The sequence below is a fragment of the Nyctereutes procyonoides genome, unplaced genomic scaffold (assembly GCF_905146905.1).
Source record: "Nyctereutes procyonoides isolate TBG_1078 unplaced genomic scaffold, NYPRO_anot_genome, whole genome shotgun sequence".
Lineage (NCBI taxonomy): Eukaryota > Metazoa > Chordata > Mammalia > Carnivora > Canidae > Nyctereutes > Nyctereutes procyonoides.
This window is the reverse complement of record NW_026575135.1, coordinates 22,025,530-22,053,319: the sequence shown is the minus strand read 5'-3', so window position 1 is coordinate 22,053,319 and position 27,790 is coordinate 22,025,530. Positions and strand designations below refer to the sequence as shown.

General features: G+C 47.3%; 1 protein-coding gene across 5 annotated transcripts; it reads left to right on the top strand.

The window, feature by feature from the left end:
* Positions 1–32: 32 nt before the first annotated feature.
* On the top strand, positions 33–27,790 carry TMEM8B (transmembrane protein 8B). 5 transcript variants are annotated; one of them, XM_055302661.1, is made up of 13 exons: positions 190–751; positions 5,067–5,256; positions 5,619–5,826; positions 12,157–12,281; positions 12,607–12,875; positions 13,460–13,785; positions 19,006–19,099; positions 19,272–19,395; positions 19,499–19,641; positions 19,877–20,055; positions 26,228–26,374; positions 26,504–26,620; positions 26,871–27,790. In XM_055302661.1, exons 1-13 carry the CDS (start codon positions 229–231, stop codon positions 27,204–27,206), a joined length of 2,781 nt encoding a protein of 926 aa, XP_055158636.1. In that variant the 5' UTR covers positions 190–228; the 3' UTR covers positions 27,207–27,790. The 5 variants fall into 5 exon arrangements, with proteins under 5 accessions (XP_055158639.1, XP_055158636.1, XP_055158635.1 ...); XM_055302660.1 differs by having other exon boundaries at positions 12,148–12,281; XM_055302662.1 differs by having other exon boundaries at positions 12,148–12,281; positions 26,875–27,101.

The following is a 27,790-nucleotide window of genomic DNA, read 5'->3' as shown; positions in this document are numbered from 1 at the left end:
GACAGAGGCCGCCGCCGCGGGGCCTGGTTATCGCCGGTCCAGCGCAGCCCGGAGTCGCCCAGGCCTGAACTCCTACCCAGGTCCCCGGCCCGGCCTCAGCCGGCCTGACCCCGGCGCCGGGCCCACGAGGACACTGAAAGCCACCCCCTGGGGGTGGGGAGCGGAGCCGTGGGTCAGCTCTGCGCGCGCCCCGCGCTGGCCTGTCCGGCCCCGCCCCCGCCCCGGGCCATGGCCCAGCCCTTGTCCCGGCCCCTCGTCCTATCCTCATCCAGCCCTTGGACCCCAGCCCCGCCCTCGCCCCGCTTCCCAAATCGGCCCCAGCCCGGACCTGGGTCCCAGCGAACGCCCAGATCCAGGTCCCAACCCAGGCCCCGCCTCCTGTCCCAGTCCCCGTGCCTGCCCTGGCCCCGGACCCCTCCTCTGCCCTTGTTCCACCTCCTTTCACAAATCCCGGTCCAACCCCTGTCCCAGCCCCATGCCCAGTGTTTGCTTAAACCCGGGGCCCAAACCCTGCCCTTGCCCCAGTCCCCGTTACAACCCCTCCTTCCATCCCATTCCCTGCCCTTGTTTAAGCCCCGGTGCCCATTATCTCATCCTTTGCCCTCATCTCTGTGTTTACCCAAGTCTCTCCCACTACCTACCCCTCTCTCTCATACCCTGCCCCTCTCCCAGCCTCGACTCAGGTCTGGGCTCCAGCTGCCTCCAGCCTTATTGCTGCTGTTGCTGTTCTCTGTCCTTGGTCCGGGGGCTGGTGAGTGCAGAAGCAGGAAGCACTGAAGCAGGGATATGGGGTTCTGGCAGGGAGGGATGGACTGGAGGGATTCAGGAGAGGTGGGACCTGGGCAACTGCATCACTGGGGAAGAATTGGGGAGAAAAAGGGAGGAGCGAGGTCTCATCTCACACAACTGAGAGAAGTTGGGAGGGTCAGGAGAGAGGAAGTTTTGGGCTTGAGGCTCAGCACGTGCCTGATAGTCCCCAGGATGCCAAGGTTTTCTTTCCTGGTGTCAATCTGACTCTGCTTTGACTATTGGTTTTCCAAGGAAGAAAACTTGGAAACTTCTTCTGCAAGGGAAGTTTGATGGGGGAGATGTGACCCTACACCAGAGAGCCTCTAGTCCAGTGTGGGAAGATCTGGCCTAAACTTTGAGATATTGAGCATGCATTAAAACAGGGTTAAGGAAACAGTTTTGAGAACCACATGTAGCAAACATATGAACACGGGTTAGTTGCCATTATAATGAGTTTTCTTCTTGTAATGAATCTAGATAAGTTTGATTTGCTTAGGAATAATTCCTGTCACTTTTAGAGCAGTCTTGAAATACAGAGGCCACTTTATAGATGGGGAAACTGAGGCTCAGTTGGAGGGCAATTTTCCCAAGGTCATACAGCTTGTAAATGGTGGTACTGGGGCCAGAAAAAGTTTCCTAATTCCTATCTCATATTAGTGTTTTTTTTTTTTTTTTCTTCACTGCAACATAATACCTAGCAGGAAAATAGAGCCAGTTGAGAGACTTAAGCACAACCTGTCGTCTCCCCTGTCTGCCCACAAGGGGGCTTAATCCACAAACTCTTCCTCATTTGCCAGTTGTCAGCCTAGGACCACCAGCCAGGGAGGAAGTGATTCGTAGAGGGGGGGAGTCCAACTTCTTAATGGGTGGAATGTGGGAGCAGGAGCGGCGGGGGGGCTCACTGTAGGAGATATGCCATAAAGTTGGCCCCATTTTAAGATGACTGTGGTCTTCACAGCGTCAGCCCCAGCCCCCTCTGGTGGGTGGCACTCTAGCTAGGATGGAGATGTGCCTAAGAGAGTCTTTGGCATTAGTGGCAGAGCAGCTGGGGTGGGAGTTGGGTTTCAGTGAGCTTTGGGGGTGTAGTTCAGTGTACAGGCTTGAGGAGATCAATACATGCCAAAGGTCATGCCCCTGCAGAAATATTCAAGCTCTATGTGTATGTTCCCTGGCATCTGGGCACTTAATGTGTTTGTGTACCAGAGGGGTCTGCGAAAGCTGGTCATGTGCAGTGTGCATACATGCTTGTGTGTTAGTATCTTCTGTGGTGTTCATGTGAGCCTTTGTGTCTTCTGAGTGCCGATGTTATTGTGAGGGGGAGAGTACATGTTGTGGCCCACACATGTTCCTCTTTAGCTCTCCTTGCTCCTCCTATAGACAGGTCACTGAAGTATCACCTTCCAAATGGATTTCTTTGTTGAAGGCAGTGTTTGGTGCCCTCCACAACATATAGAAGTAATCCATGTGCCCCTAGCCTGACTCTTTGAAGGAAGGAGCTATAGAGAGGCTCAATGTTGCTTACTGCTGCTGGTAAATTAGACACTCAGTGGAGGTAGTAGCCAGGCCAGTTTTTCAGTTTAGGTGAAGGAGAATCCATACTGTTGAGCCCAATTCATAGTTTCTATCCCTGCCACTGTGGCTTCTTTGTGCTTTAGCTCATTGACCAAGCATGGGGTACCTAGGAGAAGAGGGTGACAGCCACAGAACTGTAGAAAGATGTGGATTAAACGGTGATTGTCCAGAAGCAGGTTCAGGTGCTTTGGCAAGAATTGTAATGAAGTTGGAAAAGAGCTCTGAATAGGCCCTCCAAAGGGCTATTGTTTTGTTAATAATTACTGCCTTGGCAACTGTGGCCTGGCCTGTAGGGGTGCTCTGTGACCTAGTGGTGGTGACAGGTGTCACCTGAGGAGAGGCTGACAGTGTCACAGGACCATCATAGCCCATCATAGTACATAGCATAGTCTTAATAAATGCTTATTGTTGGCTTCCATCTCATTTCAGGAATGGAAGGTACCTCCTGGGTCTTCTGGTCCTACTCCAATCCTTGGTTCTTTTCCTTGGGCTCAACTGACTATAGTTGCATAGCCTAGGTGTGCCTTGCCATTCCAGGAAGTGACCTTTTGTTCTACCTAATGCTATCCCTAGCAGGGCCAGCCTTTGCTTATATGTGTATTTGTGTGTGTCCGTGTGTGTATGTGTGTGTGTGTGTTTCAGATGGTGATGAAGAATTGCCCTAGCTTCATTTGGAAGTATGGAGCATCCAGGACAGGTACCTCTGAGCTTGACTAGAGCTTTACTCATGCTTCCTCTGGGACACAGCTCTGCAGGCCATCGTGAAATGCCAGAGCAAAGCTTGGAGAGAATGGGGCTATGACACTTTTCTCAAGCATCTGCCCTCAGAACTTCTAGGTTCCTCCCACCATGTCCAGTTGCTGCTCACTCCCTCTTCCCACCAGCCCCTTCTGTTATCTTTGTAGTCCTGGCCACTTTTCGTGTGCCTTAACCATTTTCCCAATGCTCCAGGCCATGCCACGTTCCTTTGAGTCACAAGGTATTTTGTACTTGTACTTTTTACTTTATACTTATCCATTGTTTCCCAAAAGTTATTAGCTGCTTTTCACCACCAGTTCTCTGAGGGTCTGCACTGGGGGCCTGGCCAACATTTCTTCCTAATAATAGCAGTGGCCCATCTGATGACCCATCCCTGGTACCAGCTTTGGGGAGAAGCCCTCCCCTAACCCCAGCAGATGGTGCTGGAGAGCTCCATTTTTGTGCTGTTGGCTTGCTGCCTTCCTGTTATCATTGCTCAGCTCGCAAGGTGGCAGGTCTTCCTTGCTGACAGTTGAGACTGATCATGTGGTCTGAACTGGATTGACTAGTCCTTGGGTGTAACATGGCCTTTGAAGATGTGCAGAGGCCAGTCTAGGGCCAGTGGTCTCTACATATTTAGGGCAGCTCCTTGCAGGGTGACCTTGAATTTCCATGACGCCTTCCTTACCTGTGTTTCTTCCTTCAGCAGCCTCCCTTTCCCAGATGCCTCTTTCTCTGTAATTTCAAATACCTCATCTTGGAGTTATAGCTCCCATTTCTGGAAGGGAGATTGTCAGACTAGGTAAGCCCTGTGGGTATTTCCTATTTTGCTGAAAGCTCCCCTCTAGGGTCTCCCCTCCACTCCCTGCTCTGTCCTGAAGCTGCTGGAGTTCCCAACCTCCTCATCTGTCCTGGGGGCATCCTTCTGTGCTTCTCTAGGGCTGATTTTAAGTCTCCAGAGCAGTCAGATTCTCTGGAACTTTGCTTTCATCAGGGACACTCTTCTATGCAGCTGAACTACTGGGTAATTTCCCCTGTCACAGCAGTCCGAGTGCCCATGCATTTGCCTGAGAACTGCTGACACCCGACTTTTTTGTTTACCTTGGCTCTGCCCCAAACAACAATGATCAGGTATCTTGTATCTTGGCACTTCAGTTAGAGATGACCAGTCCCCCTAACCCCAAGTGTAAATACTTTCAAGTGGTTTGAGATTCCACTGGGTCACCAGTTGAGTGCCTCCCTGGGCTTTCTTCTGGGGAAACACCCTCTGGTGTTCATTCTGAATCCTAGAGGGACTGATGACTCCCCTCCTCTCCTGGGAGTTCTCATGGTGGTCTACCAGCTCCTGTTCTTGCCTCTGCCACCCAAGCAGGCCCCTTGCATCCTTACCACACTTTCCCCTCCTCCTCCCTGCCCTGAGCCAGTACACAGACAGCTTTTGTGAAGCTTCTGGGGTTTTTACTGCTCCTGGGACCACAGGGGAACAGAAAGGGGAAGAAAATAAACAAGGAAGCTACACAGTTCATTACTGACTCCCAAGCTCCACAGGTGGAGTTCTAGCCTGCTCAGTTGCCAAGGAGCCCATGTTCCCCCTCTTCCTCTCACAACACACACCATTCACACCTCTGTTTTGTGAAGCTTGCTAAGAGAACAATGACTCCCCAGTGAGGGACAGTGGGGTCATATAAAGTGTCCTTCTTTGGGATGTAGATAGAGCTAGGTTTGAATCCTCAGCTTGGTCTAGGTTTGAGCCTCAGTTTCCATATCTGTAAAAACAGGTCATTTTTCCCAAGGTCATTATAAGGAGTGAAGCAGATGATGGCTAGGGCAGCATGAGAGTTAGCTCCTGGCTCAGAGGAGAGTATTTGTTGAGTTGCTACTATTGGTGAGGAAGACTGGTGTTCCTGCTGCTTAACGGAAATGCCCTGTGTCCTACCCTGCTCCTTTCTCTCTTGCCTGCTCCCCAGGAGGCCTCTTCCTGACTGACTACTCCACGTGCTCACCCCGCAAGCTGAGTCCCTTCCGCTCCTTTGCCAGCACTGAGCTCTTCCACTTCCATGTTCCCGAGGACACATTCCTGGCTGTTTGGAACCTCATCATCTTCAAGGAGCAGGGGGGCACCTTTGGGGACCACTGCCCAGACCAGAGTGTGACTGTGTGAGTGTCCATGTTAACATCCTGACCACCCCTTTTAACCCCAGAGCACTTTGCAGAGAGTATGACTCTATGAGTATCTAAACTGACCTCCTGGCCTTGACCTCTCCCCTGTGTCCAGACTGAAGTGTGTGACTGAGTGAGTAACAAGACCTTTGTCTCCTGACTACTGTTTGACTGTGTGAGAGCCTGAGCTGACCTTTTACTCTATGTCCTGACTCCTTGACCTGGAACCACTTTGCTGTGTGTATCAATATAGGGAATGCACTGTGTTATTGGCGATGAGTGACAGTTCTTTCTTTTCCCCATTTCCCATCTCCCATCCCATTGCCTGTTGCCTTCCTCTCCTCATTCTGGTCCCCCAGGTATTTCCGGTCCGGGGCACCCCCTGTCATCAATCCCCTGCACACACACTTCCCAGGGGACACGGCTGTGCCTGGGGTTTTCTCACTGACCCTCAGCTGGACACTGCCCAACCGCACCTCAGGCATCTTTAACGTCAGCAGCCCCTTACCTGGGGACTGGTTCTTGGCTGCTCACCTTCCCCAGGCCCATGGCCACATCTCTGTCAAGGTGGGTTGATGCTGCCCAGGGTAGGAGGGGCCAAACTGCTTCTCTGTGTCTGCTGAATTCCCCCACAGGCTACCTAGAAGACCAGCCTTGTGCCAGGGTGGGCAACAGCATAAGGGTGGCTAGGGTGGGGCATAGCTAGAGGCCAGCAGTTCACCTTGGGCCCAAGGTCATGATCTGTAGAGCCCTAGGTGGACATAGTGGGTCCAGGTAAGCTGAAGGGAAAGTGCCAGGTCTGGAATCTGTAGAGCCCTAGGTGGACATAGTGGGTCCAGGTAAGCTGAAGGGAAAGTGCCAGGTCTGGAATCGGTCACAGGCCCTGGCTCTGTGGAGTAGTGTCCCTATTAGAAAGTGCAAGGGTTATTCAAGGTGATCAGAAGCCATCTAGGGACTGGTCATATGCTGCTGCACAAACCCAGAACTGGTCTTATTCTACATCTTGATCGATAATAGCCCTATAGGCTCTCATAGCCTCCAGCCCAGTTGTTGGTCCATATGGGAGAAAATATTCCTCTTCCACCATGATTTCAGCTCCCTAACCCCCTCTGGAAGACCATAGGAGAATACTTGGGGGCAGAGAAGCCCTTTCCATTTCCTCCAAAATGATGTCTTGGGCAGCTGGTGTCCATCCCAACTCTTGCTTCCTTTTTCTCCAAATGTCGGCACTGAGTTAATAGAATAGAAGTTTTTAAAGTCTGAAGTTCAAAGGATGCTTCTCCATTCTGGTTTGGAAGGGTAAGAAATTCCACAAAGTTTTCCTGCCCTTCCAGATACAGGCCAGATTTCTTCATTGTAGTGAGAGGATCTATAGTTGTCTCACTCTTGTCCATTGGCAGGAAGGGAGGGTATGATGAGCTGTTGGCAGAGTGGGATGGCCATGTGTGTGGGGCCAATGGTAAGGGCGAAGGATTGAGCATACACAGGGCAAAGATTTAAAGAACAGGATGCTGAAGAACATAAAAGCTGGTGGGACTTGACCACTGAGAATTGAAAGGGACAGAAATTTCTAGTCAAGTGAAAATTTGACTCAGATTTCTCTCTCTAAGCTGAGTTCCTTGAGGGCAGCAGCTCTGTAACTGGTACCAGACTTGCCTCTCTTCCTCCTACTATATAGCTCAGTGTTCAAAGAAGGTATTATGATGCTTTGGAATGAGTTGAAAATTGTACAGGCACAAGTGCACTGACACTGCTATTGTCAGAAATGGGAACTATGGCTGAGGTAGCATCTTGAGGCCTCAGTGATAGGCCTGTTTTTCCTGAGAGGGCTGTACCAGAGGACTTCCTGTCAAGGTCTGGGAGCTCTGTGGATGACAGCATGTTGGGAACTCACCGGGAAATGCTCTGGGTTCTAGGTAGATCTTGACTCTTATCAGAACTAAGGATTATTCTATTCCGAGGAATGCCTTAGGTCTTTGATCAAATCCCAAAGAGCCCATTCCTGATTGTAACATTGATCCTTGATTCTTTTTGTGAGAACTGACAGAGAACATCCTTCTGAAGCCCTGCTCTAGTTATCCAAAAACCTTTCTGGATGAGCAGGAGGAACTGGGGGCCCTAGGCCTGGATTGAGATTATAGGAGGCAAAGCCTGGTTAGGAGAGATCAGAACCAGCTTTGACATAGCCATTTACATCTAGATGTAGCAAGTGGAGTCTGGGGACTTGGAATTGCAAGTCTGCCAGGCTAGCTGGCAGAACTCCTGAGGTATGGCAATATTAGAAACCAGGGGACACAGTTATACCTTGCCTGCGAATGACAGCAGACCTGGATACCATGAGACATGTAGGTGTTTAGTTAAGGCCTCTTCTAGAGGCTTGGCGGTGAGGAATGGGCAAGGATCATCCTTATGGTTCCTCTAAGAATTTGATTATCTTTTGGAATCTTAAATGGGCCTTTAAGGATTCTTAAGTTCTCTGGTTAATTGCCTAGACTCCAGCCTGTGGGTGATGTCCAGAGCATTCCTCTAGGCTTCCATATTGACTTGCTTTCTCCTCATACCATTGTCTTGACTTCCTGTGAGGCTTGGCCTCAAGTGGGTACTGAACAGTCCCAACCATAGAAGGCAGCACTGTTTCTAGGGCCCTCTCAGCTTTGGGGATGAGCTCAGACCTCCCTTTAGACCTTAGTCCTTGGGCACCTGCTTTGTCCCAGACCTTGGATTGGGTGTGAGGGATACAGATAAATAAGATATATATTAGTGAGATACAGGAGATGTTTTAAGAGAACAAAGGAGAGATGGCTAACTCAGCGTGGTAGTATGGTAGAGGTGGTTTTAAGAAACAGGAAGTGAGGTCTGATGTTGAAAAAGCAAGGAAAAGGGGGATCCCTGGGTGGCTCAGTGGTTTAGTGCCTACCTTCAGCCCAGGGTGTGATCCTGGAGTCCCAGGATTGAGTCCCACGTTGGGCTCTCTGCATGGAGCCTGCTTCTCCCTCTGCCTATGTCTCTGCCTCTCTCTCTCTCTCTCTCTCTCTCTTTCTCTCTCTGTCTCTGTGTGTGTCTCTCATGAATAAATAAATAAAATCTTAAAAAAAAAAAGCAAGGAAAGGCATTCCAGGTGGTGGGAGTAGCATGGGCTAATGTGTAGAAGGGAGAACTGAAGCTGTTCAGTGTGGAATGTTTGTTGGACTGGGTAAAGGAGTGGAAGGAGTGAGCAGAGGCCAGATTATGAAAGACCTAGAAGTTTGAAATTTATCCTGAGAGTGATTGGGACCCTTAAAAAGCTGTAAAAGGGAAGTGACTTATCTGGTCCAGGCCACTCTCCTGAGCTCTGGTCCCATATGTCTGTGAACTTCTATGTCTGCCATTCACTACCGTATTCCTAGCACCCAGCACAGAGCCATAGTGGGGGGCATTGTCAATTTTTATTGTTCTGCCATCTTCTCAAATTCATAGTGTCCCAAACTGATCTCACTTCTCCTTTCATTTCTCCCCTTTTCCTGTCAACCTCTTCTTTCCTGCCCACTGCCCTCCATCATCTTGGCTTCTCCGTCTTGGAGCATGTGTTCATTCTGTGGTGCCCAGTCTGCCCTGAGGGACTGGCCTTTGGATTATAGGTAACATCTGGCACCACATGGCTCATTAGGGGAGAGTTTTCCAAATGTCTGGAGCATATGCTTCCTCTTGCCAGCTCCAAGATCTGAAAGTAAACAAAAGCAGGTGAAAACAAGAATAAGGAAAGCAACGAAGCAGATTGTAGAGAAGAAAGGATTTGACTGAATCCACAAACTAGACCAAGGGTTGGTCTGTATCTCAACTTGAAGATATTAAACTCTACTAACAGTGCTCATTCTGCTCTTCCTTCTCCTTCTAAATTACTATATTTGTGTTTCGAATAGGTAATATATGCACCTGGCACAACATTCGAAAGGTACAAAAGGCATACAGTGAAAAGTAAGTCTTCTTCCCCTCATTCCTTCCAGTCCCCATTTCCCCTCTCCAGAGTTAAGTAGTAACTAGCTGTTAACTAGTTCCTTCTATTATTCTTTCCTTCTTGAGACACTTTCTCCTCATGGCCTTTGTGACTTTATGGAACTGTCCTGATATTCCTTCTGCCCCCTACTTACTCCTCTGTCTCCTTTCTTAGTGTCTCTGCTTGATGCATATTGTGGGACCCCAGTGCTTGGTCCTGAGACAGTTCCTTTTTTACTTCTCCATTCTCTTGCTAGGTGTCTCTAGTTTTGAATACCACCTCTAGATTATGCCTTCCAAGTGTATTCTGTGAGTCCTAATTTCTTTGAATCTCACACTTTATATTTAACTGTTTACTTGGTGTCTCTGATTGGATATCCAAGAAATGTCTTAAACTTAGTGTGTACAAATCAAAGCAAAGCCAAAAGTGAAAAAATCTCTTTGATTCCCACTTACTTCTCCCAGCCCAAGCCTCTTCTCTCTAGTCTTCTCAGTCGATGGCACTGTCATTCACCATTTGCTCAAGCACCAAATTTAGGTGTCATACTTAATTTTTCTTTTCCCTTTATTTCTCTAGAACTAGTCCATAAAGTCTTGTTATCTCTACTTCTAAACTAAAGTGTGCTCTGAATATATCTGCTTCTCTCTTCCCATTCTGAGCACACCTTCCATGAGCTTTCTCCTGGACTGCCACAGTAACCTCCCAGTCATCTCTCTGCTTCCACTCTTGCCCCCTACAATCTGTCCAGCACTCTTCTGTGTTGATTGGTGCTGACTGACTGTGGGCCAGGGGCTGTGCTGGGTACTGGGATATTCCTACAGGGAAAGGCAAGTGTCTTTGGGCACCTTAGTCCAAAATCCCTATCCAGAGTCTGGCACTGGCCATGCTGCTAAGGCCTTCCTTAGGAAACTCAGCCCAGGCATACTAGGACAGTCTAGGGTCCAGTCAAAGGCCATTGTCCCCAGCTCCTTTCAGACTGGTTCCCATTCTACTTCTTATATTGACCCTCCTGGTTTCTCAAGTGTCCTTGCTTTGGCCCTGTTCCTTACATGACTGCTGATGTTGGCTCAATTTGGACTCTCTCATTTGGCTTATGCCTTGGCAGCTCCTGCAGACCTGGCCTCCAGTGCCCTTTCTCTGATCCTATCACAGGGTGAAGGCTGCTGCATCTTTGCACTTTCCCTGCTATCTACTGATTGAACCTGCAATAAGGGAGAAGCATTAGATATGAACATTATAGTTTGAGGAAGGAGCACATTTTAACCATTGAGGTCATGTCCACTGATCCTTCTTCAGTTCAGCTAACAGCACAAAAGATGTGAAGTAGTGTTTCTTTCCCCTGGATTGTCCATCCAGCAAGGAAATGGGCCACTTCCTGCATGTGTGCTCCCACCCTAGGGGCTTGCTCGCTGCAAGGTTATTGTAGTGGTGATTCTTGCCTCAGGAAGTGGGATTGATGAGATGACTTGTGTTAGTATTTCTGGTACTTAGGATTTGACACCAAAGAAGGACATCTGCTTTGGGTATCAGAGATGGAGGTCTCTGAGCAACTGGGTATGTTGAGCTCTCTGAAAGATTCCTCTTTTTGACACCCTTTAACTCAATAGACATTTTTTAGCACCTAGTATTTGCCAGTTGGTGTGCTAGGCATTGGGATGCAGTGATGCAAAAGGGCACAGAAGGATTCCAGGCAGAGGGTAGTGAGGTTTTCTAGCCTGGCATCATCAAGGCCTCCTTCCAGCCTCAGGAAGCTTTACTGGAAGTCAGTACCTTGGCTGGCTTGTTCCATGGTATGGAACTCAGTGGGATGTCAGAGCCTGGAACTTTTGTCAGGATGAAGTTTAGAGGTTTGTCTCGGTCAGAATAACCACATATGTAAACAAGTGGCCTCCAGTTTCTTGGGCCGGCATAAGGCCATTTGTCCAGAAGAACAGAGAAGCCTCACCAGGAGCCCTGTCCTCCTCTGACCTGCTGGGTCCGGAAGGCTTAGGTAGCTGCAGATGCTGCAGAGGAGGGACCAGAACGAAGGGACGCTGCCTGCCGAAGAGTAGGGAGGCCGTACGTGCTGGGGTGGTGTGAACTGAGTCAACAAGGGTCAGGGACCTCACCCAGAAGAGCAGCTTAGATGTGGCTGTTGTGTCCAGTAATGGAAGAAACCCAGCCTGATTCAGAAGGAGCAGATGTATTTGTGGGTCCCCTGTGGCAGAGCAATGGGAGGGGAGACAGAGAACAGGCTTTGGCTTCATAAACATCAGAGCTACCCGTACCTGTGTTGATTCATTTGTTCACCCATTTATTCAGCAGATATTCATATATGCACTTTACATTAGGCTCCATGTCTGGGGGAGCAAAAATAGCATAAGACAAGGTTTCCATTTTCAAGTTGCTTACGCTCTGGAGATTGCCTAGGAGGTAGAGTGGCCCTTCCCTGTGGTGTTAAAGCAGAGGCTGGACAAGCAGAGTCCTTTGGGAGGGCTCAGTAGGGAATAAAGGAATTTAGAGATTCAGATTAGTGGGCTGGGTAGGTTTGGACTAGCAGCCTCAAGGAACTTTCTAACCCCAAGAGAGCCAGAGTGGAAATGGGGTGGTTTGAAATGACCTTGAGGGGTTGTTAGGAAGTGCTCAGGACTAGGGATTAGCATAGAGGAGGCATAGGCCTGATAGTTAGGAAGGCCTGGGTGTGAGTCCCCAGACCTTAGCCAGTGCTGTGGATCATAGCAGATTCCACGCACCTAGGAAAAACAGAGGTGGAGAACAGGCAGGAGGGACCCAGAGCTTAGAGAGACCTCAGTTCTAGCCCTGGGAGCAAGAGGCCAGAGGAGCTTTGTCCCCCATCCTTCAGCAGATTCTGTTTTCCTTGCTTCAGTAGCACCCTTGCTGTCTCTCCCCTCCCACCACTCCTGCTTTTGTCTTAGGGTCTCCAGGATGAGTGTCAGTACCTTCTTCAGCCGCAGCTAATTGTCCGCCGTTTGCTGGATGTTGCTGTGCTGGTGCCTGGCCGTCCCTCAGAGCAAACTCTCTCCGCTCACAATCGCTCAGCGCTGTACAAGTAAGTTGAATACTTCCCCAAATCTGACTCTTGCCCTCTTCCTTCCCTGGCCTCAAACAGTGAACAGGGTTCTTTTGGCTTCTCTGCCTATCTACCTGTTCCTACTTTCCTGCTGGCCAACTTGGGCTGCTGGAGCCCCCAGAGCCTCCAGGGTGGGTTGGACCCCAGCCTACCTCCCTCCTAGCACAGAGGGAAGGAAGCAGAAAGGCATCCTGATCGCCTGTCTCCCCTGTCCCTCTGGGGGACACAAATGTATTTTCCTTATTCTGGGGTCCTTCTCGCCCTCTCACCTGTCTTTTTTTACCCCCACCTTCCCTCTGCCCAGGGTCTTTGTGCCCAGCTTTACTTACAGGGTTTCAGCACAGCTGGTATGTGTGGGGAGTCGTGGGGTGTTGGCCTGCCCACTGACATTGCGCCTACGTCCCAAGGCCCCACCTCTGCACAACTCAAGCTCTGTGTCCTGTGGAGGTGCCTCAGTATGCCAGCTGGAGCTGGCACTGCCCCCCTGGGGGCACTGGGTCTACGTGCGTGTGGAGATACCATCCCGGGGTCCTGGCAGGACCATCCGCTTCCAGCTGTGTGTGCGGTTGCAAGGTCAGAAGCCCCACATCCACCTTAGCCACTCAGCCTGGGTCAACTTCTGTGGCTGGGAAGAGGCAGTCATGGTGGTTGTGTTCATTGACCCTTTGCCACGTCCCTATAATCTCCCCAACCCCATCCAGGCTCCTTCACACTCCCTAAAGCCCTTCCACCTGATGTTTTGATTCATTGGAAGGCCTTTAGATAATTTTTTGCACCTGACTGGGGCTAACTAAGGGACCACCTTACTATCCTTGATTTAATTTCTCTTTCAGTTTCCCAGGTGCCAGGACGCTATCCTTGCCAAAGCCCATGCAGATCAGTGGGAGGGCCCATCATCTGTTTCAGCAGTGTCTTCACTGCCTTTGGGGAGGGAGAGATGACCTTGACTCCCTGACATCCTATTGGCTGTGACCACTAGGAGTCCCTTGGGCCCTATCCTGTGACCCTGGATGCCCCATACTTCCAAGGACATTGGATTCTAGTTCTCATCACTCCCTACCCTTTGCTCATTCCTGTCTGGCTCAGATCTGGTTTGTGGTGAGGCTGCAGGATTTGTGAGAGTGGCAGGCCCCAGCACTGATTTCCTCTGCCCACAGAGTGCCCACAGCCCAGCCTGTCCCGTGTCCTCGTCCCTGGAGCTGCCATGAACATGCCCCAGTCCCTGGGCAACCAGCCACTGCCCCCAGAGCCGCCATCCCTGGGGGCCTCTGCGGAGGGGCCTGGGGCCACATCCCCACCAGAGCACTGCTGGCCAGTGCGCCCAACACTGCGCAATGAGCTGGACACCTTCTCCGTCCACTTCTACATCTTCTTTGGCCCCAGTGTGGCCCTACCGCCTGAACGCCCTGCAGTGTTTGCCCTGAGGCTGCTACCAGTGCTGGACAGCGGAGGTGTCCTCAGCTTGGAGCTCCAGCTCAATGTGGTACTCTTGGTGGAAAGTGGGGAGGTTGCTCTGGAGGGGAACTTGAAGGAGAAGATGTCAGGGGTGTGCGGGTTCTTACCTCCTTCTGGAAGTACATCTGGGTCGCTTTTGGCCCACTTTGTGATTAGGGACAATGTCTCAGCCCAAGTCTGATCAACAAACATTCCCTGAGTGTTGCCTCTCTATGCTACGGGTAGGCTAGGTTAGCCAATCCAACTCAGAGTGGGCTCAGTTATCCATTTTATAGGCTAACCTTCTACCTCTTAAGGGCCTCTATGGCAAGTGTCCATGTTCTTGCATATCTCCTGTGATAGGGAGTTCACTCCCTCTTGAGGTCATAGAGTCCATATTTAGCTCTGATTGCTAAAGGCAGTCCTGACAGTCCATGAAAATCTGCCTCTATAATTTCTACCCACCAATCTTTGTTTTGCCCCAGAAGCTACATCCAGTAAATCTATCTCTGTCCTTCTCTTTTTTTAAGTTAACAGACTTGATTTTTCAGAGCAATTTTAAGCTTACAGAGAAATTGGACAGAAAATACAAGGAGTTCCCATGTTCCCTCTTCCGCTGCACAGTTCTCCCTCTTATTTTACATCTCATATTGGTGTGGTACGGTTGTTACATTCCTATCCTGTTTGACAGCCCTGCAGATGCCCCTCATCTCCCCCAAGCTGAACAACTTTAGCATCTTAGACCTCCCCCCATCCTCTGCCCTCTCCTCTGGTCATAGTGGCTCTGAGATAAGTGATACAAGGGGGTCTGATCAGGGTGGCAGGCAGTGTTTCTGCAGCCTGAGGTCAAGTTCCCCCTTTGAGCTGCCACATCACCCCACGGGATCATCTGGGGCTGTGGTGAACTAAGATTTCTGGGTCTTCCTTTTTTCTTTTTCTTCAAACCAGTTGGTATGCATTTACTTTTTTATTATAAAAATAATAGGATCACATGTAAAAGCTTTGGAAAATCGAAGACCTAAAACTGTGTGTCTTTTTTTTTTTTTTTCTTTTTGCGTTAGTCTCTGTGTTGATCTACTTGTAACTAAGGGACACATAGGTTTTTGTGCCCTGAGCCTGGTTCATGTGAAATGCTGCCAATTCCCACCTCACATTTTTGCAGTGAGCTGTTTAATTTGAATGAAAGAATTTAAGTCCATCTTTGAGCCACTGCCTAATACTAGTTCGGGCTTTGAGTCTTCCTTGCTTTATGTAATTCACACACTTGAAAAGCCAGCCTTCTGTAACTCTTAGTAATTGTTTTTAGCATTAATTAACAATGGGCTTAGGGCAGAACCGTTAGTGACTGTCTTGGGCTGGCATTGAGCCAGTAATTTATGTACTGTTACCCCAGCCAGCAATTCTTTTAACTCTACTATTCCCCAGTTCTGGGGGCAGGCCCATTTTCCTATCAGCCTTCCTGAGACCAGGTTTGTGGCTAGATGTGGTCTTTTAGAGGATGTACAGCTTTTCAAGTCTTCCTGCTGGTCAGGACAGAGCAGATTCTTAAACACAAAAACATTTCTTATTTTCACAATTAAATTCTCTGTGGCTCTTATTGCCTTTGGGCTGTCAGTGAGGTCTTGATTTGACATTGTAACGAAAGAGCCTGTTTCAGAGACCAGTACCACGCATACTTGTTTTTCCTTAGTATCTTAAGAGTAGAGGCCCAACCCCCCTGTAACCTTTCACCTTGTCCCTTTCTAAATTTATCTGCTTATATTACACCCATTTGCATGCTATGACATTTGTTATATACCCCAAACAGCCCACTATATTTATTCTGAAAAACATATTGGTTCATCTACTCTAATTTTTCCCTCTGAGTATTTTGATTTTTTTCCCCCCAGGACAAAGTAGTGAAAATACTTTTTTTTTTATTGGAGTTCGATTTGCTAACATATAGTATAATACCCAGTGCTCATCCCGTCAAGTGCCCCCCTCAGTGCCCATCATCCAGTCACCCCATCCCCCCACTCACCTCCCCTTCCACAATCCCTTGTTTGTTTCCCAGAGTTAGGAGTCTCTCTCTCTCTCTTTTTTTTTTAGATTTATTTATTTATTTATGATAGAGAGAGGCAGAGACACAGGGAGAGGGAGAAGCAGACTCCATGCCAGGAGCCCGACGTGGGACTCAATCCCGGGACTCCAGGATCCCGCCCCGGGCCAAAGGCAGGAGCCAAACCGCTGAGCCACCCAGGGATCCCCGAATTAGGAGTCTCTCATGTTCTGTCTCCCTCTCTGATATTTCCCACTCATTTTCTCTCCTTTTCCCTATAATCCCTTTCACTATTTTTTATATTCCCTGTATGAATGAGACCATATAATGTTTGTCTTCTCCGATTGACCTACTTTGCTCAGCATAATACCCTCCAATTCCATCCACATTGAAGCAAATGGTGGGTATTCATCGTTTCTAATGGCTAATATTTCATTGTATATATAGACCACATCTTTATCCATTCTTTTTTTTATTATTTTTTATTCATTCATCTTTCAATAGACACCAAGGCTCCTTCCACAGTTTGGCTATTGTGGACATTGCTGCTATAAACATTGGGGTGCAGGTGTCTTGCCTTTTCACTGCATCTGTATCTTTGCGGTAAATCCCCAGCAGTGCAATTGCTGGGTCATAGGGCAGGTCTATTTTTAACTCTTTGAGGAACCTCCACACAGTTTTCCAGAGTGGCTATCCCAGTTCACATTCCCACCAACAGTGCAGGAGAGTTCCCCTTTCTCCACATCCTTTCCAACATTTGTTGTTTCCTGTCTTGTTAATTTTCCCCATTCTCACTGGTATGAGGTGGTATCTCATTGTGGTTTTGATTTGTATTTCCCTGATGGCCAGTGATGCAGAGCATTTTCTCATGTCCTTGTTGGCCATGTCTATGTCTTCTTTGGTGAAATTTTTGTTCATGTCTTTTGCCCATTTCATGATTGGATTGGCTGATTTGTTTCTTTGCTGTTGAGTTTAATAAGTTCTTTATAGATCTTGGGTACTAGCCCTTTATCTGATATGTCATTTGCAAATATCTTCTCCCATTCTGTAAGTTGTCTTTTAGTTTTATTGACTGTTTCTTGTGCTGTGCAGAAGCTTTTTATCTTGATTATGTCCAATAATGCATTTTTGCTTTTGTTTCCCTTGCCTTCATAGATGTATCTTGCAAGAAGTTGCTGTGGCCAAGTTCAAAAGGGTGTTGCCTGTGTTCTCCTCTAGGGATTTGATGGATTCTTGTCTCACATTTAGATCTTTCATACATTTTGAGTGTATCTTTGTGTATGGTGTAAGAGAATGGTCTAGTTTCATTCTTCTGCATGTGGCTGTCCAATTTTCCCAGCACCATTTATTGAAGAGACTGTCCTTTTTCCAGTGGATAGTCTTTCCTGCTTTGTCAAAGATTAGTTGACCATAGAGTTGAGGGCCCATTTCTGGATTCTCTATTCTGTTCCATTGATCTATGTGTCTGTTTTTGTGCCAGTACCACCCTGTCTTGATGAGCACAGCTTTGTAGTACAACTTGAAATCCGGCATTGTGATGCCCCCGGCTCTGGTTTTCTTTTTCAATATTCCCGTGGCTATTTGGGGTCTTTTCTGATTCCACACAAATCTTAAGATGATTTGTTCCAACTCTCTGAAGAAAGTCCATGGTATTTTGATAGGGATTGCATTGAACGTGTAAATTGCCCTGGGTAGCATAGACATTTTCACAATATTAATTCTTCCAATCCATGAGCATGGAATGTTTTTCCATCTCTTTGTGTCTTCCTCAATTTCCTTAGAAGTGTTCTGTAGTTTTTAGGGTATAGATCCCTTACCTCTTTGGTTAGGTTTATTCCTAGGTATCTTATACTTTTGGGTGGAATTGTAAATAAGATTGACTCCTTAATTTCTCTTTCTTCAGTCTCATTGTTAATGTATAGAAATGCCACTGATTTCTGGGCATTTTGTATCCTGCCACATGGCCGAATTGCTGTATGAGTTCTAGTAATCTTGGGGTGGAGTCTTTGGGTTTTCTATGTACAGTATCATGTCTTCTGTGAAGAGGGAGAGTTTGACTTCTTCTTTACCAATTTGAATACCTCTTATTTCTTTTTGTTGTCTGTATTTTGATTTTTTTTCTCTTGGAGTCAAGTTCTGAACATTTGGATCAGAGAACTGCATACCTGGAGGACATTTTTTTTCCTTTGGCTTCCCACTAGAATGACTTTTATGGAATAATGCTTTGGTATATTACCCAGGTTTGCATTGAGGGAAGTTATAAGCAAGTTGTATGAAATTCACTCTGTGGTTAAGGACAGGATGCATGACAGAACACAGAGCTGCTCTGATGAGAATTTTCCAGAGAACCACCACTTTAGATGCTGTGCTTTTCCTGAGACTCTAATTAAATTTATCTTATGGACTCATAAGATAAAATCTGGTAACTCATTATGTTTCCTTTTTTGCTTTGGTTGCTTGGAAGTCAGCATCAAATATATGCCTCACATATATCTAGGGAAGGACTTTATTTTTCTATCTTGATTTTTAAATTTCCCTCATGCATTTATTTTATTCTATCATACACATTTAATAAGCTACCTTAACTCCTTGAATGAGGTGAGCTTATAGCATTCAATTACTTTTATTCTTGTAGACACCCCTTACATTTACTTCTGTGGATATCTGGTTTCTTTAAATCCCAGACAGGTTGCTACATTAACCCCCCAGGCATTCTGTTACCTTCAATATCTAGGATCATTTCACCTGAGGAAGAGTACATTTCTTTACACTCCTCCTGCCTTCAGACCCAAGTGAAAATGATTGAAAACCTTAGTTTTCTTTGTTCACAACTAGTTTCTACATCCAGCAACAACCCCCCTCCCACTCCTTCCAGTAAGCTAGATTGGGCTGAAACAGGGTGTTCTCTTGTCTGGACAGAGTTTAAACAATTCTGCTCAAAGACAACATTTAGAACTGGGCCTTGCCTTCTCATCAGTCTTTGAAATATCTCTGCTGTGGAGGATCTGGTGTTCTCCAGTTTTTCTAAGAATGGAGATGAGAGAGGGAAAAAGAGAGAAAGAGGGAGAGAGAGAAAAGTGTGCTTTGGAGTGGAGAGTATTTGCAGGAATGGGATATCTGGTGAGTTCCCAGAGGGGTTTCTGGAGAGGGGTTAACCGGTGTAGAAGTGGTGGGGGTGGTGCCAGGGCCTGGAGGGTGTGACAGCCTCATCTTCATACCTGCCCTCCCCAGAGCTCCCTGCTCCAGGAAAATGTGACAGTGTTTGGATGCCTGACTCACGAGGTGCCCTTGAGCCTGGGGGATGCAGCGGTGACCTGTTCTAAAGGTGGGGGTGAGGAATGGGGGAAGCAGCCTGGGGCTGGGGGTATTGGGGGATGATATGGAGGAAGGATGGGCTGGGGAAGTGGAGTCAGGTGGGTGAAGGTTCTTTAGGTCTTGACCCCACACTGATCCTCCCCTCTCTCACTGATAACCCCTCTTCTCCCTTCTCCCCTAAGAGTCCCTGGCTGGCTTCCTCCTCTCCGTCAGTGCCACTTCCAGAGTGGCCAGGCTGCGAATCCCTTTCCCACAGACTGGGACCTGGTTCCTGACCCTGCGCTCCCTGTGTGGGGTGGGGCCTCGGTGAGCGGGATGGGGGCTGGGGGCTGGGGGCGCGGTGGTGCAGGGCGGACCAGGACACAGATATAGGGCCTGAGCCCCAGCTGACAGCCCGGTGTGTGCGCAGGTACGTGCGGTGCCGGAACGCCACGGCAGAGGTGCGGCTGCGCACTTTCCTGTCCCCTTGCGTGGATGACTGTGGGCCCTACGGCCAGTGCAAGCTGCTGCGTACGCACAACTACCTGTACGCTGCCTGCGAGTGCAAGGCCGGTGAGCGGGCTGGGCAGGCGAGGGAGCCCGGTGGGCTTTAAGGGTTGGAGGGGGTGGCCTGGATGGGCGGTGGCTCTTTGAATTGAGGATGGGTTTGGAGAGACTGGGAGGGCGGAGCCAGGGTGAGACCACCCTTCACTGGGTGGTGTAGGGCCTGGCATGAGGCCACCAGCAGGAGTGGGGAACCTGTGGCTGCCTTGGGCCCTCTTCCACCTTGTGCCCTCCCCACTCGCAGGGTGGAGGGGCTGGGGCTGCACCGACAGTGCAGATGCGCTCACCTACGGATTCCAGCTGCTGTCCACGTTACTGCTCTGCTTGAGCAACCTCATGTTTTTACCCCCCGTGGTCCTGGCCATTCGGAGCCGATATGTGCTGGAAGCTGCTGTCTACACCTTCACCATGTTCTTCTCCACGGTATGCGGTGCATCTCTGTCTTCATTGAGTCCTTATTCATGGTGATGGGTGAGGGTCTGCATTTCCACTGTGTTTTCCATGGGTTTGGGGATGTCTACACCTTCATTATATGAGGATGTCTTCTCTTCACGGTGTCTTCCACAGCAGTGTTGCGGCATGGTGCACTAGGATATGGTAATTTTTGCAAGGCACATCAGGATAAATGAACAAGGCTTTTTGTAACTTGAAACAACCAACAGCCACTAGAAATAGTGTGTGGTTTCCAGCTGTCCATGGGGACCTTTACCATAATACACTTGGCTGTTCTACAGTATGGAATGGTGTCTGCAGCTTCACCTTTTCTCTTCTGTATGGTGACAAGAGATCTGCACTTTCTCCCATGTCTCTATATGGAGTCTTTACTTTCATCTCTCATGATATGAGGGCTAGCTATACTGTGCTCATGGTCTTCATTGCACTGGACACTTCTATATCTTTAGCTTGTTCTTTCTTATGGTGTGAAAAGGTACTCCCCATTCAGTCACCATGGCCTCCTTGATTTCTCATGGGAACTTTTTGAAGACAGAGGATCTCTATAACTGGGTAATTTATAGAACATTCTGACTCTTGGGATCCTAAGAAATTATGTAGACTCAGGTATGTCCTGAGACGCCATGGGAAGTGGCAGTGTGATATAAAATTCCAGTTCAAAGGAACATGTTTTGATGAAGATTTAATAGTTTTAAATCCTTCCCCTCCCATTACAGAATGTCCACAGTCCCCTGTCTGTGTTTTTGCACTCCTCCATAATCAGAAAAGTTCATCTTACCAGAAAGCATCATAAACAGTATAAGGAAAAGGTAGAGGAGTGAGTCTGTTAATGAGATTTAGCCTCCATGTAGACTTTCCCCCTGAGATATTTTATCTAGGGATCTTTTCAGCTCATCTTTGGGCTCTTGGCATCTTGTGACATACAGTGCCTTTCTGTGAGCACTGCAAAAATCTCAGATGGATTCAGACTTTCCTCATGTCTTGGTGACAAGAATATCACAGAAACCAATATGTGCTTCCCTTTTGTTCAGCATTAATAGATCAGACATATGTCCAAATTACAAAAGCCCTACTTATCATTTAGCAGGAAGGTAGGGGGTGAATGTTCTGAAACTGAGGGGCATGTTGTAGGGTCCTCAAGGATGAGCATGCACAGATGAGGAAGAGGAGGCTATAACTACGCTGTGTACAGAGACCTTCTCCTCTTCAGCTGGGTGAGAAGAGCACACTTCCAATTTTGCTTGGCTGCCCCCCTTTTTAGACCTGCTCTGACAGTGCCTCATTCTATTTTTTTTTCATTCTATTTTTATAGTAGACACTGTTTCTCATTCTCTCTCTCTCTTTTTAACTGCCAGATGCCCTTTATACTGTTGCTCACCAAATCCTCTAGCAACAGCTGTTCCACCAGCCCACTCTTGACTGCATGCAGATCTAATTGGATTCACAATCAGTAACAGTAGCTAAGTGTATCAGGAGCCTGGAAGATGTGGGGAGAGTGTGTTCATTTTCCTGTACTTTGCTCAAGCATCCCGGTGTTGGCTCCAGAGTGTTTAGTACTAGATGACTCCTTATATTCTGGATACAATGGCAAATTGTCCTTGAAAGAAAAGACCTTTTCCCCCAATTGGACATCAGTGACTGACATCACATACAGAGCTTCCACTTTCTTAAATAGGATAATGAGCAGAGTGCCTGGCTGGCTCAGTCAGTAGAGCAGGTGACCCCCAATCTCGGGCTTGTGAGTTCAAGCCCATGTTGGGTGTGGGGCTTATTTAAAAAAGAAAAAAATAGGATAATATGCAAAAGATCAAGGAAAAGATACTGACTCTACCGTGTTGCCTGAAGTCTTGCTCTAACTCCTCTTCTTTTCCCATATGGGACAAAATGTACAACTGCTGGTCATCCAGTTTTCCTGGGCAGGTTCCCCATTACTTTTCCTTAACCATTCTTTATTTAGTTTATACTTATTTCATTCCTCAACAGTCTACTTTTAAGGACCCACTGGTTATATTGCAGATAACAGTACCAGGACATACAGGATTGTCTTCTTCCCTGTCTTTAAAGCCAGGAGAGTCTACACCTGGGAGTAGGACATTGATTCCCATCCAGGGCATGGGGGTAGGTTTGTTCTTCAAGAGTATAAAGTGTAAATGTGTAAAATATTTAAAATGCAACATATGTTATATAATATGTAAGGTATGTTAACAGAAAAACAGGTCACAAATCCAGCACTTGATTTTGTGTATAGCCAGACCAATTCAGATAATGGAAACAGCATAACATCTGGTGTGTCAACACTGCTAATCAATTCCTCACAGTACCACTAGAGTAATAGATAGGTACTTATATCATCATCATCCCTTTATGCAGATGAGGACAATTTAAGTACCTTGAGGTGTAACATGAGTGGTAGAAGCAGAATTCTCACTCAGCCTGACTCTAGATTTCCTACATGCAATCATTGAGCTATATTGTATAACAAATACAAGAAGTCATCGAGGGAAATACAGCAAACATTGCAGTTGTACAGCTCTAACCCATGCAGTTCAAGCTGTGAATCTTTCCCAGTGCTAGTTGAATTCTTCTAATCTGTTCCCCAAAGAGCTGACCTGAGGCCCCTAGGGCCTTCCTTGCTGATTGTGGACATCTTGGTTACAAGCCTGCCTTATCATACCTCTTCTGTTCCTCATACCTTGAAAGTAATTCTTAGTGGCCCTTGGCAAAATCCCATGACTTTTTCCAAGAGGAAAAGGAGGCAGAAAATAAAAGAATAGCAGTAAGTTCCATTATATCCTAAGTGCAAATATTCCAGTCACTGCATGGAGTGAATGTATTTGCATTTCCAGTTCTGTAGTGCCTGGGTACTCCATTTTGAAGCATTAGATGAACTATATAGTTATGTTATACAAAATATAAAATCTCACAGAAAAAAATTTAGGTTAATTTTCAAAAATTACCTCACAAATGTCCAACGCTGAAGGGGATGTCAAATTAGATGAGAATTATATTAACAGAAGCCAGTTTGTAGTCTAAATTTCTTTTCTTAAATTTCTCAAATTTTCCGTGTTATTTCCGTGACTTTTTTTTATTGCTGTTGACAAAGGAAGATTATATATATATGAAAATGTAAAAATTAGCCTGTAATTTCAGTGAATCAGGAATACTGCAAGTGGATCAACAATACTGCAAGTCTCCTTCCTTCCTTCCTTCCTTCCTTCCTTCCTTCCTTCCTTCCTTCCATCCTCCTTTCCTGGAGGAAAGTTTATTAGTGTAGGGATATTCTCTCATGAACATACATGGCATAAAGTATAAGATGACTAAAGCTTACTGAGCACAAACTGCACCAAACATTTAGGACGGTATTCCAGACTTATACAATAGAGTCTCCCAGGCGATACCATAACTAAGCCTTCAGTAGGCCATTCTAGTGTTTTGTTCAGCTGGTTGCTCCTGGGTGATAGATAATACATTTATACCAGTGAATTCTATAGTGATGAATGATTCACTTTGTTTACTATAAATTGTATCTCCTGGTTAAAGATGGTAATAAGTGGGGCACCATGGCAATGAACTGTGGATTCTGCTCCATGAATAATAAGGCAAGTGGAAGCACTGCAGGTAGAGGGAACAAATATATATCCAGAATATATGATGACAAGATACTGTCTTCCCAAGGTTGAGGAGTTTCAGTGAAGTAAGCTGACACAGGTTGTGAGTTGGCTTCCCTAGTGAATTGTGCCCCATCAAGGGGTCAGTGATGGACTTTACCAATGTTGTTTTTAGACATTCAGCAGTAATCATAGATCAGGATTGGTGAAAGGTGCATCATCTTGTTCACTTCACAATGCAATTTTAATTTAACTCCTGTAGGTTTTCTACTACCTTAAAAGTCTCTCTGACTTTTTAGTATGCTTGGAGAATAATCAGTCATAGAATACTCATGTGATGATTTTTCCTCAAACCTCTCTACTCTGGAGACAGTCTCTCCATTAGCCACTACTCCTTTTTCATTGCAGAGAAATTCCTAGGAGAAAAATCAGCCTTCAATTAATTATTCCCTTATATGTGTCTTCGATATTAGGTGATTTAGCTTTGCTTTTCTTCAGGTATATATCTTGTCTTATCTGAGATGGAAGAATTTATTACAAGTCCCTCTTCCAGAAATGTTTGGGCATTTCCTTTTATATACTTGAAACTCAGGCAGATGGAGCAAGCTTGGTGAAGACTGAAATGTAAAATTAATGTTTTAGAATAAAATCCAAATCAGAAAATAGTATCGAATAATAATTTAGTAGCTATAGTACTTACATTTGGTCTTAGAGGTAGAGAATAATCAATACCCAATAGCTAAAATAGCAAAAGACCAAAATATCGATTTGCTTAGAAACTAAATTAACTCCCAATTAATCAGCACATACAAGAGAAAGAAGGAATTGAAAAAAAAATCAATCTTTTAGGTGTGTTCAGATACTAATTCTAATGCAGATGCAGACTCCCATGAAAAGTCTCTCAGATTTCCCAGTAAGAGCTCACGCTCTCAATTTAATAATATGTAAGAAGGAGCCATGTCGCTAAACTTAAAACCATTTCAAAAGCTTGGAGTACTTAAAGCATGATCATTCCAAAGCAGCCCTTTCCTGAAGGGACAGCATTCTTTACCTCCAAAGCAAAGGGAAAGACAGAAGATACAGGGAGGTACCCAGAATAAGACTTGAAAATTTGACGCAATCAAACCCAAGGTTTCCCAATGCCAATTAATATCCCTGTTTTCTTTTTAAATTTTTTTCTTTTTCTAAACTTCTAGCTTCTCCCTGTTCTTACATTGTTCACCTTTTCCACTTTATCAAAGTTACAAATTTTATAATTTGAATGACTGGATGTAAACTTCAACAAGTTCCAAAGAAACGTAGCAATTTCATTCTCATCCTTTGTCTCTAGAGAACGTTTGAGTCTGTTTTCCCACTGTGTGGTTGGCAGCTCTGCTCGGGGCCTGGATTCTGCTACATTTCATAACAGACTTGGTTCAGTTTCCCACCTGCTTGCTTCTAAGGGGGATGCTGTTTGATTAAGGTTGGGGTATCATGGTTTGTGATTTGAGTTCAGGATAGGATGCTCCTTTTTCCTGAACTCCTTTCCTGACTTCACCTCCACTGTCTCATTCTCAACCCTAATGCAGCCAAACAGGAGACCAGATCTGGTACTTCCATTTCTATTCTTCCCCAAAGTTACAGAGAATGCGGCTGCCAGAAGTAAATGACCTGTGATATTGCTCAGTGACCTGTTTCCTCAGCGGTGGGTTAGATCGCCCTGCTTTCCACCCACAGCCAAGGATATGCCCCAGGAGGTCCGGGTTGCCTGTTTCACTGAGGTCTGTAAGGCCGCCTCTCTTTTAGACTCCTGAGCCCTTGTGACTTAGAGTTGCCTTTCAATAGAATGATGAAGAAATAGACCTAGGTTGAAAGTACCTAAAGGATCCTTTCCGTCAGGGATCAAGCCACTTCCCAAGACACCTTTGGGTGGTCCAACACTTAGCTTTCTTGCCCCAGCCTCAGTTCAGCCCGATGACTCCAGTCCAACCCTGGCAACTACACCAGCTGGTTTGTGCTATCAAGAGATGCCCTCAGAGCCATGGCTCCCAGAGGACCTAGGGTAACATGCAGGGGACAGGATCTTAGGAAACTTTTTTGATCCCATAAAATCTGCTAGTAGGTCTCAAGATCAGCTCCAATTAGTAGATTTTTGTCAAGTTTATATAGGTCAAAGACCTTTTCCTTCCCATTATAGCATTTTAATTTTTTTCTTCCATCACTGTAACAATCTATTCTTCCAGACATGAAGAGGGGGCAGTGTCAAGTGATGGGGGGGAATGAGCATGCCACTATGATGTGTGTGGGAGGAGATTAGGAGGGTGAGGACAGGGTCAGGGCTGGCAGCTACGTATGGTTTGTGAGGCAGACTAGGCCTCCCTACCACATTCTTCTCAGGAGCAGGGAGTCAGGCATTTCTGGATTCTGCTCAGTCTGTGACCTCTAACCTCTGCTTTTCTGACAGCAGCACACCACCCTTGTGGCCTCTGTCTCCAGTTTCATGGATCTGGGCCATTGCCCCAAGTTCTCTCAATGCTTGTCATTTCTTCCTCCAGTTTTACCATGCTTGTGACCAGCCAGGCATTGTGGTTTTCTGCATCATGGACTACGATGTGCTGCAGTTCTGTGATTTCCTGGGCTCCTTAATGTCCGTGTGGGTCACTGTCATTGCCATGGCTCGTTTACAGCCTGTGGTTAAGCAGGTCAGTCCAGAGTGGGCCCTGGGGGACAACTGTAGGGCCAACTTGAAATTCACTCCCAATATCTCCCTGGGGGCATTGCCAAGTACCTCTTGCCAACCCAGCCCAGCGCCTGGAGTCCTCTTTCTCCAGGTGCTGTATTTGCTGGGAGCTATGCTGCTGTCTATGGCTCTACAGCTTGACCGGCATGGACTCTGGAACCTGCTTGGACCCAGTCTCTTCGCCCTGGGGATCTTGGCCACAGCCTGGGTAAGGTTGGGAGGGCTTGGGGAGGGGGGTGGCCCAGCAAGACTTGGGTACAGGGTCCTGAGTATCTGGTCCCCAATTTAAGATGGGCTTGGACTCTGTCATCATCATTGTGCTATTCGTGGTACCCACACCAGTCTTGGCAGGTGCCTTTAGATCTGAGCCAGGGCTCTGGGGAAGCCTGAGAATGACTAGTTCTGGCTTGGGTTCCAAGGCCTTGTATTCCTGAGTCCCACTTCTCTGCTTCCCCCAGACAGTACGCAGCGTCCGCCGCCGGCACTGCTACCCACCCACGTGGCGTCGCTGGCTTTTCTACCTGTGTCCAGGCAGCCTGATTGCAGGCAGTGCTGTCCTACTCTATGCATTTGTGGAGACTCGAGACAACTACTTCTACATTCACAGCATTTGGCATATGCTCATCGCTGGCAGTGTGGGCTTCTTGCTGCCCCCACGAGCTAAGACTGACCACCGGGTCCCATCTGGAGCCCGGGCCCGGGGCTGTGGTTACCAGCTGTGCATCAATGAGCAGGAGGAGCTGGGCCTTGTGGGCCCAGGAGGGGCCACTGTCAACAGCATCTGTGCCAGCTGAGAGGGACTTTGGGCCTGGCCCTTGGGGAACATGAACCCTTCCTAGGGGCAGAGAGCCCTTTCTGGGAGTGTGGAACCTACCCAGGGATAAGAGACAGGTTGTATTTCTTGAGAACATGGAGTGTTTCTTAAAGACAAGGAGCTCTTCTACGGACTTGGCGTGCTTCCTGAAGGCCTGGAGTCTTCCTGCATCCATGGATCCTTCTTAAGGACTGGAGCCCATGCAGGCCCCAAGAGCCCCTCAGGACCAAGGAGTCCCTCATAGGGGTGTAGAGTCCTTCCTAGGGATATGGAGCCCTCATAAGGACCTGGATTCCTTCCGAGGGAGACAAAGCCCTCTCAGGACATGGCATCATTCCCGAGGAAATGGAGTCTACCTTGGGGAAACTGAATCTCCAGTTGATCTTCCCAGCAGCTCAGCAACTCTGGCCTCAGGCTTCCTTCCCAAGGCAGCGTCTTGGCCATGCTGTGCCATGCTATGCTGGGAGGGGGATTACAGGACTGATGGGGCTGGGGCAGGAGTGACTGGTATTCTGAGTTGATGCAGGTGGAGTCTGGCGTGTCTCCAATGAAGTATTTGCTGGA